A 14893-nucleotide genomic window follows, 5' to 3' on the forward strand; every position below is an offset into this window, starting at 1 on the left:
CAAGTTGAATGCAAAGCAACCAATGGGAGAAGAAAACAAAAAATTTAGCAAAGAGGTAACTAAAAAACTCAAAGACGGATGTGGGGGGAGGTTCAATAGGGAAGGGGGACAGGGACATGGGTGGGGGATTTTTATTTTATTTAATATTAATATAATTTAAAATTTATTTTTTAAAAATATTTGTGCATTTTTATATATTTCTTTGAATTATTTGGTATTAGGATCAAATTGAGACCATTTGTAAATTTTGAGTGTTAATTTTTTAAAATTTTGACTAAATTGATATATGTAAAAGTTGAGGACTAAATTTGTCATTATATCGATTTTTAACTACCACATCAGCTTGTTGTTAGCGATTTTAACATAAGTAACTAAAATGACTGAACTATATAACATGGGTGCTTAAATTACAAACTTTATATTTTAAGTACCTAAAATGTAATTTTTTAATAGTTAAATGACTATTTGTGTAATTTACTAAAATAGGAGGTTGATCTCCGTGTCAACCAAGGAAGGTCAAAACTCCTTCCTTTCATATATAGGTATATAGATTAGAGTTGTCCCTGAGTTGGGTGGGGCGAACCCTAATAAAATTTTAAGCCCGATTGATATGTTTGAGTTCGGCCATGCTTGATTTGTTTGTATTAATTTTTTAAATATTTATTTTTATAGAATTTTTTTTAAAAATATAGTACACCAAATATACTAAAAATATTAAAATAAATATTTCTCAACAAATTGAAATTAAATTAAAAAAAATTATACTTAAATAACATTAAGATAAGTACAACTTAACAAGCAAATAACTCAAAAATAGTAGCAAAATTAAAAATAAAACAAGTGTTATACAATATCCAAATATTAACAACAAAATAGTAGTAATATAGTAGTGATATTGTAGCAAAACAATGAGAAAATGTGGGAAAATAGTAGCAAAACATGGAAAAACAACAAAACAATAGAGTTTTTTTTATTGCAAATTCGGGCCAGGCCAGGCTCAAGCCAAAAAACCATACACGAGGTTCGATCCACTTTTTAAACAGGCATTATTTTTTGCTTAAACCTATTTTTCGGGCCTATATTTTTGCTCAAACCCTTCTAATTTTCGGGCGGGTCTTTGTGCTAGGCCAGAATGGACAGCTCTCATATAGATATTACTTGTTGATATATATTATATTCATCTTATTATACCTATTTATTATCCTTCAAAAAATTCCAAAAAAAAAAATAAAGAAAAAGAAATGTTGGAAAAATAGTTAAGTTTTTGTTCTTGCGCCGCACACAAATTAAAGATTAGGGTTTATATTAAGTTACTCAATACCGCATCAATACATATATAATTTTTTTTTATCTATATAGATACATATTGGAATCAGTCTATTTTGTTGTTTTATTTTAGACTAATCACTATTTTGAAAAAATATTTAATATATATATACAAAATATATTTATGTATTAAATAAATGAAAATAAATCAATTTCAAATATAAAATACTTATCAATAAATATAAATATTTATTACATTATATTTAGTTATGAGGAAGATGAAACGGATAAATTCTAAAACTATACATGAACTATAGTTTAATATTCAATTGTATAAATGAACTTTGATTTTGTGTAATTTTATATATGAAATTTTGATTTGATTCAATCTTTGTATATTATTAACATAATTATCGATATAACATCATTTTATGTTTATATATTACATACATAAATAATTATATTTATCCAATATAAAAATAAATTAATATATTTGTTTCTTTAAATGTGTATGATTAAATAAAAAATATATACATAATATATATTAGTTATTTCGATTAATATAAAAAATAATAGTTCAAAAAATACATTGCTAATATAAAAATTTATTATATATAATACATAATATTTATTTTGGTTAATTTGGTTAACTTGGTTAATTCTCTGATTTCGAACTAGATTAACTGATAACTGAAATTTTAAAAAATCATTAACCAACCTCCGATCGAACTACATTCGGCAATAAACTGATTAGCCAAATTAGATTGGTTTGGTAATTAATTCGATTTTAATCGAACTATGAACACCCCTACCTAGAACTATCTATAGCTCCTCCCCAATTCATAAATAGGAATATAATGTGTTTCAGCGTACTCAAACTCACGTCCTCCTTCATTGGTAATATTGGCCAAACCAGTCGAAAAAAGACTCAGTTGGTTAATATCAATTTTTTATTTATACATCTTATAAATGATCTTCCACAAATGTTTTTTTATGGTTTTTTTTTTCAATTATACAAAACAATTGATTAAATTTTTTTATACATCCCAATTAATTTAAAATTCTTATCATTAGATTTTTAAAAAATTATCATTTAATTATTCAAGAGATAATAGTTATAAAACTTTGACATAATATCTTATTTGATACCTGCAGTTTCATAGAATATTCAATGTGGTATATGTCTTTTGCATGCATTCAATATGGTACTTGAATTATCAATATGTATTTTCTTTATGGTACTTGTATTTTCATAAAATGTCTAATGTGGTACCTACTTGAACTATCAATATGTGTTTTTATTATGGTACTTGATCTTAACACTGAATTGCTAAACTAGTCAATAAAAATTCGACACATACAATTTTTTTCCAAACAATCAAGTCCACATGGATAATATAATTATGTGAAAACCTAAATAAAACAAAAAAAATTAATTTAAAAAGCAAATAACTAAACATATAGTTAATAAAAAAGAAATAAATACTAAACTTACGAAAACAACAAGATCATCATTTTCATTTAAATAAATGACCATCTTCATCAAAGAGTTTTCAATTTAAAATAATTATTTTGTAATCTCCATGTGATGGCCTGATGGTCAAGAGTGTTTATCGTCCTAGGTGTGGCCTCGGTTTGAGTCGTGCTAGTCGCATTTGTTTTTCGGGTTTTACTCTGTTATTGTAATTCACCAAAAAAAATATTTTTATTTAATTTTTAAATAATTTTTTAATTATCCATGAAAATGAACTTTCATGTAAGTTTAATATTTAATTTTTATTAACCATACATTTAGTTATTTTTAATTTAATTTAATTTTTTGTTTTTATACAATTTTTTGGGTTTTATTTAGCTTTTCACATGATTTTATATTATTCATGTCGACTTAATAATTTTGAAAAGAAAATGTACGTATTTAAATTTCATTGGTTGATTTAGCAATTTACTAATAGTGTTAACACCAAGACTATAATAAAACATATATTAATAAATCAAATAGCATTGGACATTTTCAAAGTACAAATATCACGTTCAACATTTTATCAAAGTACAAGCATCGACATTAACCCAAAATTTTTTATAATAAATTTAATTAAATAATATAATTTCTTTTATTTTTTTATACAATGCTTAAAATTAGGCATAGTTTATCTCTAACCCATACTAATTGAGCTAAAATTCAATTGGCATAATTTCATTTATTCTCAAACAATATAGTTTAACATTCAAAATTTTAAAATATAATATAATATAAAAATTATCATAAAAATAAATAATCTTAATATTTGCATTATTTAATTAAAATTAAAATTAAAATTAAAATTAATCTTAAATATAAATAAAATTAATTAAAATATCTTCATATTTAAATAGTATTTATCTTAATATTAAATTTAAATTTAAAATTCATCGTAAATATAAATAATATTATCTTACTATTTGAATTTCTTATCATTAGATTTAAAAAAAAAGAATTGTGATTATGATTATAAATTAAATTAAATTAAATTAAAATTTATTTTTAATTATTCGATCAAATTTAAAAATGATCATAAAATATGTATGATTTTATTATAAAATTTTAAAAAATAGATATATAATTTTATCAATTTTTAGAAAATCTAAATAAATATATATAAATGACATCCAATTATTATATAAAATAAAAAAAATTATTGAGAGAATTATTAAATAGGTTAAGCCGGCCTGACCCGGACAGAAAATCATCAAATTCTTTTAGGGATCAAGATAAACCCAACCCGAAAAGTCTTGTTTGTTTAATGCAAACTTTGCAAAGTCCATATGCTTTTATTTTTAGTTTTTTGGTTTTATAATTAGACAACATTCTGGAGATACTGTCGCTCTGTTCGCCGCTCCTATCCCTTCTTCTTCTTCTTCTCTGTAAACTGTAAAGTCCAATCGGTAGGTGCAAGATAGCAGCCTCTCTACCCTTATGCGCATTTAACCTCCACTTCCATGGCCCTCACTTCCACTCTCCCTCTATACTCTCATCCCAAGGTAATTACACGCGCTCACTCTTTTTCTTAATCTCTTCGGTCTCTCGAAAGGTGAAGCTTACTCTATTTGTTTATATGTTTCGTTATTCTCAGGTTCTTCCGAAGAAGCAGATGCTTGGCCTTCAAGCGTTGGCTTCGGACTACGGCCGCTGTCTTGGTCATGATTCTGCTTGGTTTATTACTAGGAGACGTTACTCCAGGTCCAAGAGATTGGTGGTAACGGCAGCGTACGGTGCGGAGGGAGGCGCGAGGCGGCGTGTTTACGGAGAGTCGCAGGCGCAGCAGCCTCTCAGTAGTGCTCCGGTGAAGCAGATTGCAACATTTCTGGCGCCCGCTGGCGTTTTTATCGCCGCTACTTTTGGTATGGATTTCCGTTTCTCTTCTTTTCTAGTGGATGGTGAATTTGGAAGAATCTAACTGATTGCATTCTTATGTATAAATTCATGAGTTTCGTCAATAATTTGGATGAGGTTGTTGAAATTCCCCAATTTGGTTGAGCACAATGAAAATTTACCAGCGCTCTGGTTTTTCTTGATTGCTTACTCAGGCCATAGCTATAAGCATTACATTTTTTAATGGCATTTGATTTTTAATCCGACTTTAGCATTTATTTTAGTCTTTAAGCCAACGTGTTGTCAGCTTTTATACCTTACTATTTCTTTCTGTTGCGCTAGGCATATGAATGGCATTTTGGAATCTTTCTTTTCCTTTTATTGGGACTGCGTTAGGCTTTGTACGGAATGTTTACACGAGTGCAGCACATATTCTTTGTTATGTTTATCCTACATGTACCCTAATTGATGTCTTCAGCTGACAGTTTTATGGAAATTGGTGGAGAAACTCCTTATGCCGAAGCCATCTAGGTCTTCATCTGTTGAAAATAAATCTCCTTCACAAGGAGTGAAGTGGTCTTTTGCCGCAGGAACAAATCTATTGTCAAGTGTTACTGCTAAGATTGATAGACAGTCAAAGCTGACACTCAATGAGTTTGCCAAGGAACTTAGGGCATTCAGCAGTGTTGATATGTCAGGTATGCTGACTGATTGTAGACTATTTCCATAGAAAAAGTGAAGCACCTATTTTAATCCTATTCACTTTTCATGTCTGAGTTTAATGATGCAGCCACGAAAATCCAAGATGCAGTTAATGGACGGTAGAAATGGTCTACTAGTCTTTTAAAAGTTTTCATTGTGATGTAATTAGTTTCTTTCCTTAGCATTGTTAGCAAGTTATCCAGTTGGATTTAAGATGCAATATATTTTTTACTGCATGTGGATTCATTTCATGTGAACGAAACATGATAAACCTTACTATACATTTTTATTAGGACGCAACTTTGGAGATGAAGGACTGTTTTTTCTTGCCGAGAGCTTAGGTTACAATCAGGTTATGCTTTCCTAGTCTTTATTTTACTATCTTGTTTTATTATTTTCTTTGTGTCCATTATTATGAATGAGGTGTTTTATCTTATCCTGTAAGATCCTCATGTTGACTGTGTTCTGTACGAACTTTTCTATTTCATTAGTGAAAGTTTGAAGCATTGGTGCTCCTTGCTATGCATTCTCTGAATGAGTACTTCTCCTTTTCAGATCGTTGAGGAAGTAAGCTTTGCTGCTAATGGAATAACAGCCAGAGGAATGGAAGCCTTTGATGGTGTTCTTGAAGCAAATACGGTATTGAAAACCCTTGATCTTTCAGGCAATCCCATTGGAGATGAAGGAATAAAGGTCAGCCTAAATTTGCCATTATATAACTGACAACTTTACAAATAGTTAAATTTCCCTGTCCTCCAACATTGAGGGCTCAGTTATTTTATATGTAATAATAGTAAGATGAAAGAAATTGCTCAATCAACATAAATTTTCCTTTTGGTACCTAATGTGTATAGGGATACATCTGTTTATTCAGAGACTCCTTGTTCTTTCATATCCCTTGCCGCTATTGTATGATTACTAATTTTCATTCTTATAGGTTTCCTATAAGATCATCTCTGCAGCTTGTATTTGTTTTTCATTTGATAATGTCATAATGAACTATAATGGGATGGAAGTTCAGATTTGGATCCTTGATAAAAAAAATTGCCTATGAGCAAGTTCTATATTGTTTATAATGGAAATAGTAAAAACATTTTTTCCCTACTACTAAATCACCTATTATGAGGTAATCTTTAATTTAAGGTGTACTTGTAACCGTTGAAGGATAGTTCATGAATTCTTTTAAATTGTCAAGCAGTCTAATACTAAAATAAATTACATGCATATGGCGATGTGGAATTCTTTTCTGCACGTCTTCATAACATAGATACTTTAGAAATCTAATCTGTGGTGATTTTATTTATTTATTTGTTCTTAGAATATCAAGAAATATTTGTTTGCTATAGGAAGGTTATGAACTTCTGTAATTTTGTAGATAGAAGTACTGTATTAATTGCATGAATGTTTGAATCCCACTGGATGTTGTGATTTAATTGGGAGCATGGCTAAGCATAGAAGCTGTGTACTGTACTTTCTAGTTTCTAGCATATGCTTTCCCAAACAAGGGCACCTAATGTTTCAAATGTCATCAATAAAGTGCAATATATATAAATATTGTTTGTGCCAACGTTCTGTGGATTCACATTTTTGCTGAGAGTTTTGTTAATGCTTCAATGTCTATTATAAATAATCTACCTTCGCCTGCAGTGCCTATGCGATATTTTGGTGAATAACACTGGCATTCAAAAGCTCCAGCTAAACAGTGTTGACTTAGGGGATGAGGTTAGCTTTCTGTTAATATCCATTCTGTTTTCCATGGAATTGCTTTGCGAAGAAGTAAAGGCCTTTGCAGTGGAGATTTACTTTAATGGTGAATCACTACCTTATGCAGGGTGCAAAGGCAATTGCTGAGTTGTTGAAGAAAAATTCAACCTTACGTGCCCTTGAACTCAATAACAATATGATAGACTATTCTGTAAGAAATTACCTTGCCAATTTCTTTACATCATTGCTTCAAATTTAATTAAGCAAGTGGCATTTATTCTTTATTCTCTGTTTTTATGGAATGGAGATAGGGATTTACAAGTTTAGCGGGAGCACTTCTTGAGAATAAGACTATCCGCAATTTTCACCTAAAGTAAGTTAAAGTCTTCCAGTTTTTGTATTCTAAAACCATCTTGAGTTTTTTACGTAATAGTTTATGTCTCAGTAGGCTGGATGGCATATGCACCTTCCATTCTTGAACTGTGTTTTGATTAAAAGCAAATATCTGCTTAAGTTTCTTTGTACATCTGGTTTTTTTTTTTTTTTTAACCAGCATATGAAAAACTTTCTGACATAATGTTACTGTTCAAGTGGTAATTATGGTGGTGCTCTGGGGGCTAATGCATTGGCCAAAGGACTCGAGGGGAACAAGTCTTTACGGGTACATTTCCTATTCACTTCAGCTACTGTTTGTTCTAAACTACATGATGAAAGGCTACCGGTTTTGACACCTTATTCGTTTGATATAATACTTCCATTTTAACATTACTTCTGGTACTTATGTAATGGTTTGGAGCATTAGAGACCTTCATATATTGGATGAAATGCTTTTGTGATTAGAGTGGTCATTTTCACTAAGTAGTCATAAAGCTCTGTTACGTGGTTTCGGGCATTTAGGGTCAGTGTGTCAGTGTCAACATTACACAAGGCTGGTAAGAGTATGATTTACGTGCCTCACACAGCTCTGAACTTTTGGATGTATCTTTTTGCCCTTTGCTTAGTTTCTCTTGCAAATGAAAGAAGGAAGAACTGAAGACAAATGGAGGCAGAGTAATTTTGTGACTGTGTTGTCATACTGAGAATAAGAGGATAATGTTGATGAAGAACAATAAAAGGAGAGACTAGGGCTTTCTCTTAAATTCATAATAGGGTTTCAAAATGGAGTTAAATGTTGGGCCTCAATCCTTTTCAATTTTGGCATCTACAAATTGGGTTTAAATTGATATGTTTCAGTCTGATCCAAAAGGCAAAAGTACTATGTCTTGGGCCATTTATATCTGGAATATTATTTGAAATGCTAATTAGAAAGAAAATGAGAGAGAGATACAAGTTAAGTGTGCATATTTACAAGATAATGCATTTTTAAGGATTTTCTTTTTCTTTATTCTTATTTTTCAACTTTACAAAGCAATTCATGGAACAAAAAGTTAATTTTTTCTTTTCATTCTTCTGTTTATCCTACCAAACACACTAATGGAAAGAAAAAAAAAAATCTTTCTATTTTTTCTCTAATTTTTTATTTTTCAATTTTATTCACTCTACCAAGTAAAGGCTAGGCATTAAAGAAAAAAAAAGAGAGGACAATTTTGGGAATTCCAAAGAAGGAAAGAGGACAAAGAAAATTGGACAAATGGTTATATTTTATTTGTTTGTGGATCTATTATACAGTGATTGTAATTTGTAATTCCTTGAGTTTTTTTTTTTTTCAGGAACTTCATGTACATGGAAATTCAATTGGTGATGAAGGAATTCGCTCCTTGATTTCAAGCTTATCTTCACATAAAGGTTTACATTTGTTATATTGACTTTTTTTTTGGTGCATGCGTGTGTAGTCATTGGCTTTTATCTTTCCCTGCCTATTGCAGCAGTTCATCTAACAAACATGTTCTTTCTAGGAAGAATTACCCTACTGGACTTTGGGAACAACTCAATAACGGCAAAAGGTGCTTTTCATGTTGCGGAATATATCAAAAGGAGCAAGAACTTGCTATGGGTGAACCTTTACATGAACGACATTGGTGATGAGGTATTCAATAAATTAACAGTTACTATACCAAGTTTTCACTAGTAGGTTTTTCATTTATAAGAGCTAAACAGTGGCAACCCAGTTATGGTATATATATATTTTAATTGGATATGTTCTTTGTTCGACCTTGTTTAGAATTACACTTGTATACTTGGAGTTAAACTTCATTGATACAATTTTGAAAATTTATCAGGGCGCAGAAAAAATTGCTGATGCTTTGAAAGAAAACCAGACAGTAACAACCATAGACCTGGTGAGAAGAGAATGCTTCGCTAATTTCTCATGTAATATATTTTGATATTTAATTATTTTTGGAGCATGTCTCTTTTTTGAGGTAATATTTGGAGCATGTATGATGCAACTATATGAAGACAATAATTGGTTTCTACTGTCGTAGGGTGGAAATAATATTCGAGCGAAGGGGGTTGGTGCAATAGCTGAGGCCTTAAAAGATAACACAGTCATTAAAAATGTGAGTCTTTTCATCATTATCATCATCTTTTTATCATGCCTCCCTTTGTATACCCCAATCGGGACGATGGCCTGATTGACTCCTGTCTCCCTTTCTTTCTCCCTCATCTGTTCAGTTGGAACTTGGTTATAATCCCATTGGAGCAGATGGAGCAAAGGCTTTGTCTGAAGTTCTTAAATTTCATGGAAATGTAAAAACACTAAAGCTTGGTTGGTGTCAGGTAAACTCACATCCATAAACCTCTATAAAACCTAATTTCAATTAGCTTATCTTTTATGTATAACAATTCAAAATGGGATCTCTTGTAGATAGGACCAAAGGGTGCAGAGTTTGTTGCAGATATGTTGAGATATAATAATACCATATCAATTCTGGACTTGCGAGCAAATGGACTTAGAGATGAAGTTTGTACCTCCTGATACACCATATTTTTTCATTAAACCACCATATACAATGAATCTTAGTATTTGCTTTGTTATACATGTATTTGGCAGGGTGCAGCCTATCTGGCTCGCAGCTTGAAAGTGGTTAATGAAACCTTAACTTCACTTGACTTGGGATTCAACGAGATTAGGGTAAATTTTGTTTTTCCTTATTAATATTTATAAATTTTGATGATTTTCCGCATGCTGCATCATTTGACTTGAGGTTTTATGTAGGATGATGGTGCTTTTGCCATTGCTCAAGCACTCAAGGCCAATGACTATGTAACAGTAACATCGCTCAACCTTGCGAGTAACTTTCTTACAAAATTTGGGCAGGTAATTGTTATTTCTGACGTAAAATCCATTGCATCTTCTGCGTCATAACTAATCTGACAAAATTCTGGCTTTTTTCACCTTCTCTTTTGGCAAATGCTATTTTCATGTTTAGGTTCCTTATTCATTTCTGGTTTGTCTCTAAGTTGGTTGTTTTTCTCGATGTCATGCAGAGTGCATTGACAGATGCAAGAGATCATGTTTACGAGATGAGTGAAAGGGAAGTCAATATTTTCTTCTAGGATTTCCCTTTATGGAGAGAGAGTTATGTCGACAATCGGATTTTTGGTATAATTCTTCATTTGGTATGTATCAGTGAGAACTCCCAACATTTGTGTTAAAATTCTTTAGCTCTAGCCATCAAACAGAGGTACATACGGAAAAATTTTGACAAAATACTATTTAGCTTTACTAATGGCATTTTGTTCGCGAACATTGTAGTTACAAGCTTTCACTCCATTTGCCCCAAATATGTTCTGTATTGTAATTGGTGAAGAAAAGTCTGTAATTTGTGGATTTTAATATCATAAAATTTTGTTTGCTTTTAATTCAGCCTTTTCCCTTGTTGAACAATTTAAAAATGCATGAAGTGAAAAATATCTGACCAAAGCCATGTGGCATTTGTTAATTCATGTACCCCATTAAATGTTGGTATTATTTTTCTGTGTTAAAGTCTTGTTGTTTAACTTGCATATTTATATATATTTTTGACATGCTAATGGTTCATGTTGTACAGATTGAACCTATGGATGATATGGAGTGTTTAATTCTCTTCTGAGGCGGAAATTGTTGGTCTTTAAATAAAACTTTTTACTAGCTTATAGCTGGTTGAAAATACAATTACATCAAACATAAGTTGGTAGTTCTAGTGCTATATCTTGGTCGCAATTGCAGACAAAAGTAAATATTGCCCATTTTCAATAAAAAAGAGAACGAACATTGGTGGCATGAAAAAAAAAAGGAAAAAGAGAATGATCATTATGGGCAATTGGAGTTTTTCCAGATGCGGCAAAATTATTATTTTTTTAAATCGAGTTAATTGAATTGAGTTATGAGGTTTCGAATCATGTTCTCTTGATTTATTTTTACCTGAAAGTTTTTACCCGAAAGCTCAGATGGTGAAGTGATGCGATTAAAATCTTCTTTTGATTTTTTTGATGGTGCAGAAAATGATTTAGGCTCCGTTTGTTTGCCAGTAAAATATTTTTCAGAAAATAATTTTTGAAAAATGATTTACTTTTCTGGAAATGATTTACTTTTTTGGTGTTTGGATGAATCTTGTAAAATATTTTCTGTTGTTTCGCAAATTTTCTGAAAATATTTCATAAAAGCTGTTTTAAATTAAACAAATACATATTTAAGAATTTATTATCTTTTCATTGTTTAATTGAGTTTATTATATATATATTAATTAAATTGTTTTTACATATATTGCAATGGTTTATTTATAAATAAATAATAATATTCAATTATTAAGCTAAAATATTAACTTTCATAAATTGAAAACAATCAAAGCAATAAAATCGAGCTAATATGCCAATTATACAATAGTAATGATCAGTAGTATGGGTTAATTCATATATTTCCATATCGAGCTAATAAGTCAGTTATACAAATACAATGATCAGCAGTATGGATTAATCCTTGTATGTCCTTTATTGAATGGAAATATTGTAGGCTTTTATCAACCCATCCAGCATTTACACAAGCAAAAAGAACCCAACAATAACAAAGTGCCTATAGCAATATCAACCAACACCAAAATATTGCCTTTACCAAAAACAAAACAGTGGCTATACTAGCACAAACTCTATACTAATACCAACCAAATCCAATATCCAATATCAAACTAACAAAATACCAAAGCTCTTTGCTTGCTTTTAATTTGCAACTGATTCTTGTGTGCTTATAGGATCTCCACCAGTTTGGCGTTTCCTATTTGTTGATTTCAACTTCACTGAAGAGCTTGCAGTTGATGTCCGACCTGACTGTTGTATTTGATCTCAATCCAAACTAAAAATTGTAAAATTATAGCAAGGTAAATAGTTATAAATTAGCAGAAATTGAAATATTGCTAAACTAAAACTTACATAGAATGTCTGCTCTCTAGTTTTCATATTTGTGTAAAGGCCTAACCCAATGACAGACCACTTTCGAGTTTTCATACTTGTGGAATTCTTAGTTGTGGAAGCTGACCTAGCTTTTTTGGTTGATTCTTCCTCTCTAATAAGCTAATATTACATTGAATAAAGGTAGACAGAAATTAAAATCAAAGCATGAAATAGAAGATTAATAAAATTGGAAGTGGAATGATTTAGAAAATTGAAGGCCTTTCTTATTCAGATCAAGACAGTAATATGGCATCTAAGTTAAACAAAAGGCTAAAAACTGGTTTTCTAGAAACAAGAAACTACCTCATATTTGATGTTCTATACCACAACTATTAGAAGCTGTGAATGTCTCTTGGGACCACTAGCATGCTAGGAAATCTAATACAAAATCACTAGACACTAAGCTTGGAGGATAATAGATTGTATACACCAACACAGCTTTAGAACCCGAATTAATGATTGGAATTAAAAGAAGGTGAACTAGGTAGGAGCCACAAATGACTCATGTCTATAATCACATCACATGGAAGCCATAATACAATCACATAATAATGATATCTTAGGGCCTTCAATGTACATCCTAAAAGACCCCAGTTCAACAATAATAAATTTGGCAAAGAGAATGTTAAAGTGAAAATCTTTAACTTGTAAGTTATTCTTTTGTTGGCTAAGAGAATGACACCCATAAATAAATCAAAGATAAGAGGGAGATAGAGAATCAAGTAGAAAAGGGGGGATAGATAAGAATGAGAGACAATAAAAATTATCATAGTTCAACCTAAATTACAACCTTCAAGCATTAAGCACATCCAGATATATTGAAATCACAAGCTAAAAATATGGGAAAGATCATTCTCACAATGGAACTTAAATCTTTTCTAGACAGAACATTTTGGTACTATGATAATCTAGAAATCATTAAAAGTAAACATGGAAAATGCTTAATGGGGGAAAGACTATATAAGAACACATTGTATCAAATAATTTATAAGCAACTTGATTAAAGCAATAAAAAACTACTTACTTCTGGTGGTGCTGTACAAAGCATGTAGAAACAGTGATAATTTCTCTTAGGATCAGACACTTGACAAACACGTGATCTTTCTAATAAGTAACTCCTGATGGCAGCTCCTGAAATCCTCCCCTCTGATCAAATTGAATCTCCACAAACTTACCAAGACGACTACATCATTCAAAACATGCATGTAAAGGTAAAAAAAACGATTATAACATAGAATCTACTACATGCAGGGTGTAAAACTTGTTAAAACAAAATATACTCACCTTGAGTTATTGTTCCTAACAGTCTTAGCATTACCAAATGCTTCTAAAACATGATTGGACTACAGATTAGCAGAAAACAAAAATAAATGTTGTTATATGTGGTGCAAATTGGGCATTGTTAAATCAACTTATGATGAAAAATTTATGCTCTAAAGATTATTTTTAAGCATATCCCTTTCCACTCCCAAATAATGCATCATTTTGAAATGATATGCCTCTTTATGTATCTAACTTTACCCTCATCTTGAGTTAAAAATAATTATCATTTTCATCATTTGGATTATCATTTTCATATTTTAATCCCAAACCTAGAAAAAAAACTAAAAAAAAAGAAACAAAGAAAGGTATAAAATCCAAACCAACGCTACTTCATTTTCAGAAAAAAATCCACCACTAATTCAACACAAAAAACAAATGGGTATTCAATAGTATAACAATACAGAACCAAAATGACGGCATACCTTAAGCAATTTTTAAAGAACAAGAAGAAACGGAAAGGATAAGAAGATAAAGAAGATGTCATACCTTAAGCCAAGACCCTGCGAAGAGGAAGATTTGAGCAAAACAAAATAGCAACGTGTAATTTGCTTGGGAAGAGAAGATATGTGACAGACACAGTTAAGGAAAAACAGAAGAGATTATAAAAGATGAAGAAAGGAAAAAGTAGAAGGAGGAAAGTTACCTGGATGAAGAAGGAGAAGGGATGAAGAACGGAAGGAAGGAGGAGAAAGTAAACTGGTGAGAGTTGGAAAATGTCTTACAGAAATAAAATCGGTAAGGCATTTTCTGTAAATTCATACTCATTTTACCCGTGTTTTGGAAAACATTTTCCAAATGTAAAATATTTTCACTCTTCCAAACACCGTAAAACTAGAAAAATATTTTCCGTAAAATGTTTTCCTGGCAAACAAACAGACCCTTAGAGAAATTTCTTTTACTAAATTCTCGAGCTGTCATTTCTCTCTGTTTCTTATGGTTATAAACTTCCTCCAACTTTTGTTCTCGATCAGATAAAATAACGAGCTCTCAGATTTTTGTCCTTCCAATTAGCATTTTAATTTCATCATTTAGTTCATCTTCAAAACGGATGTGTATTTCTTTCTCATTCGGCACAATTTCATGAGCATACTTACTGAGATGCACAAACTCTCTCGTATTCTGTTACTGATTTTTTCCCCACTTTAATTTAAGAAATTCTTTCTTTTTTCCCATCTAGGTATT

General features: G+C 30.8%; 1 protein-coding gene across 2 annotated transcripts; it reads left to right on the forward strand.

The window, feature by feature from the left end:
- Positions 1–3983: 3983 nt before the first annotated feature.
- LOC107957314 (NLR family CARD domain-containing protein 3) lies at positions 3984–10825 on the forward strand. 2 transcript variants are annotated; one of them, XM_016892818.2, is made up of 18 exons: positions 3984–4284; positions 4377–4644; positions 5101–5313; positions 5611–5669; positions 5873–6010; positions 6965–7039; positions 7149–7232; positions 7333–7394; positions 7613–7682; positions 8731–8806; positions 8917–9047; positions 9241–9300; positions 9445–9519; positions 9635–9739; positions 9828–9923; positions 10014–10094; positions 10179–10280; positions 10451–10825. In XM_016892818.2, the coding sequence occupies exons 1-18, from the start codon at positions 4243–4245 to the stop codon at positions 10517–10519; spliced, it is 1806 nt and encodes a 601-aa protein (XP_016748307.2). In that variant the 5' UTR covers positions 3984–4242; the 3' UTR covers positions 10520–10825. The 2 variants fall into 2 exon arrangements, with proteins under 2 accessions (XP_016748307.2, XP_016748308.1); XM_016892819.2 differs by lacking the exon at positions 3984–4284 and having other exon boundaries at positions 4501–4644; positions 5094–5313.
- Positions 10826–14893: the final 4068 nt, after the last annotated feature.

The sequence above is a fragment of the Gossypium hirsutum genome, chromosome A05, assembly GCF_007990345.1.
Source record: "Gossypium hirsutum isolate 1008001.06 chromosome A05, Gossypium_hirsutum_v2.1, whole genome shotgun sequence".
Lineage (NCBI taxonomy): Eukaryota > Viridiplantae > Streptophyta > Magnoliopsida > Malvales > Malvaceae > Gossypium > Gossypium hirsutum.

What these genes read in the sequence shown, in the direction of transcription:
- LOC107957314 (XM_016892818.2), top strand. Translation starts at nt 4,243, where the DNA reads ATGGCCCTCACTTCCACTCTCCCTCTATACTCTCATCCCAAG. An exon ending in GTGTTGACTTAGGGGATGAG is followed by an intron (nt 7,040 to 7,148) that starts GTTAGCTTTCTG and finishes TACCTTATGCAG; the next exon opens with GGTGCAAAGGCAATTGCTGA. An exon ending in CAAATGGACTTAGAGATGAA is followed by an intron (nt 9,924 to 10,013) that starts GTTTGTACCTCC and finishes TGTATTTGGCAG; the next exon opens with GGTGCAGCCTATCTGGCTCG.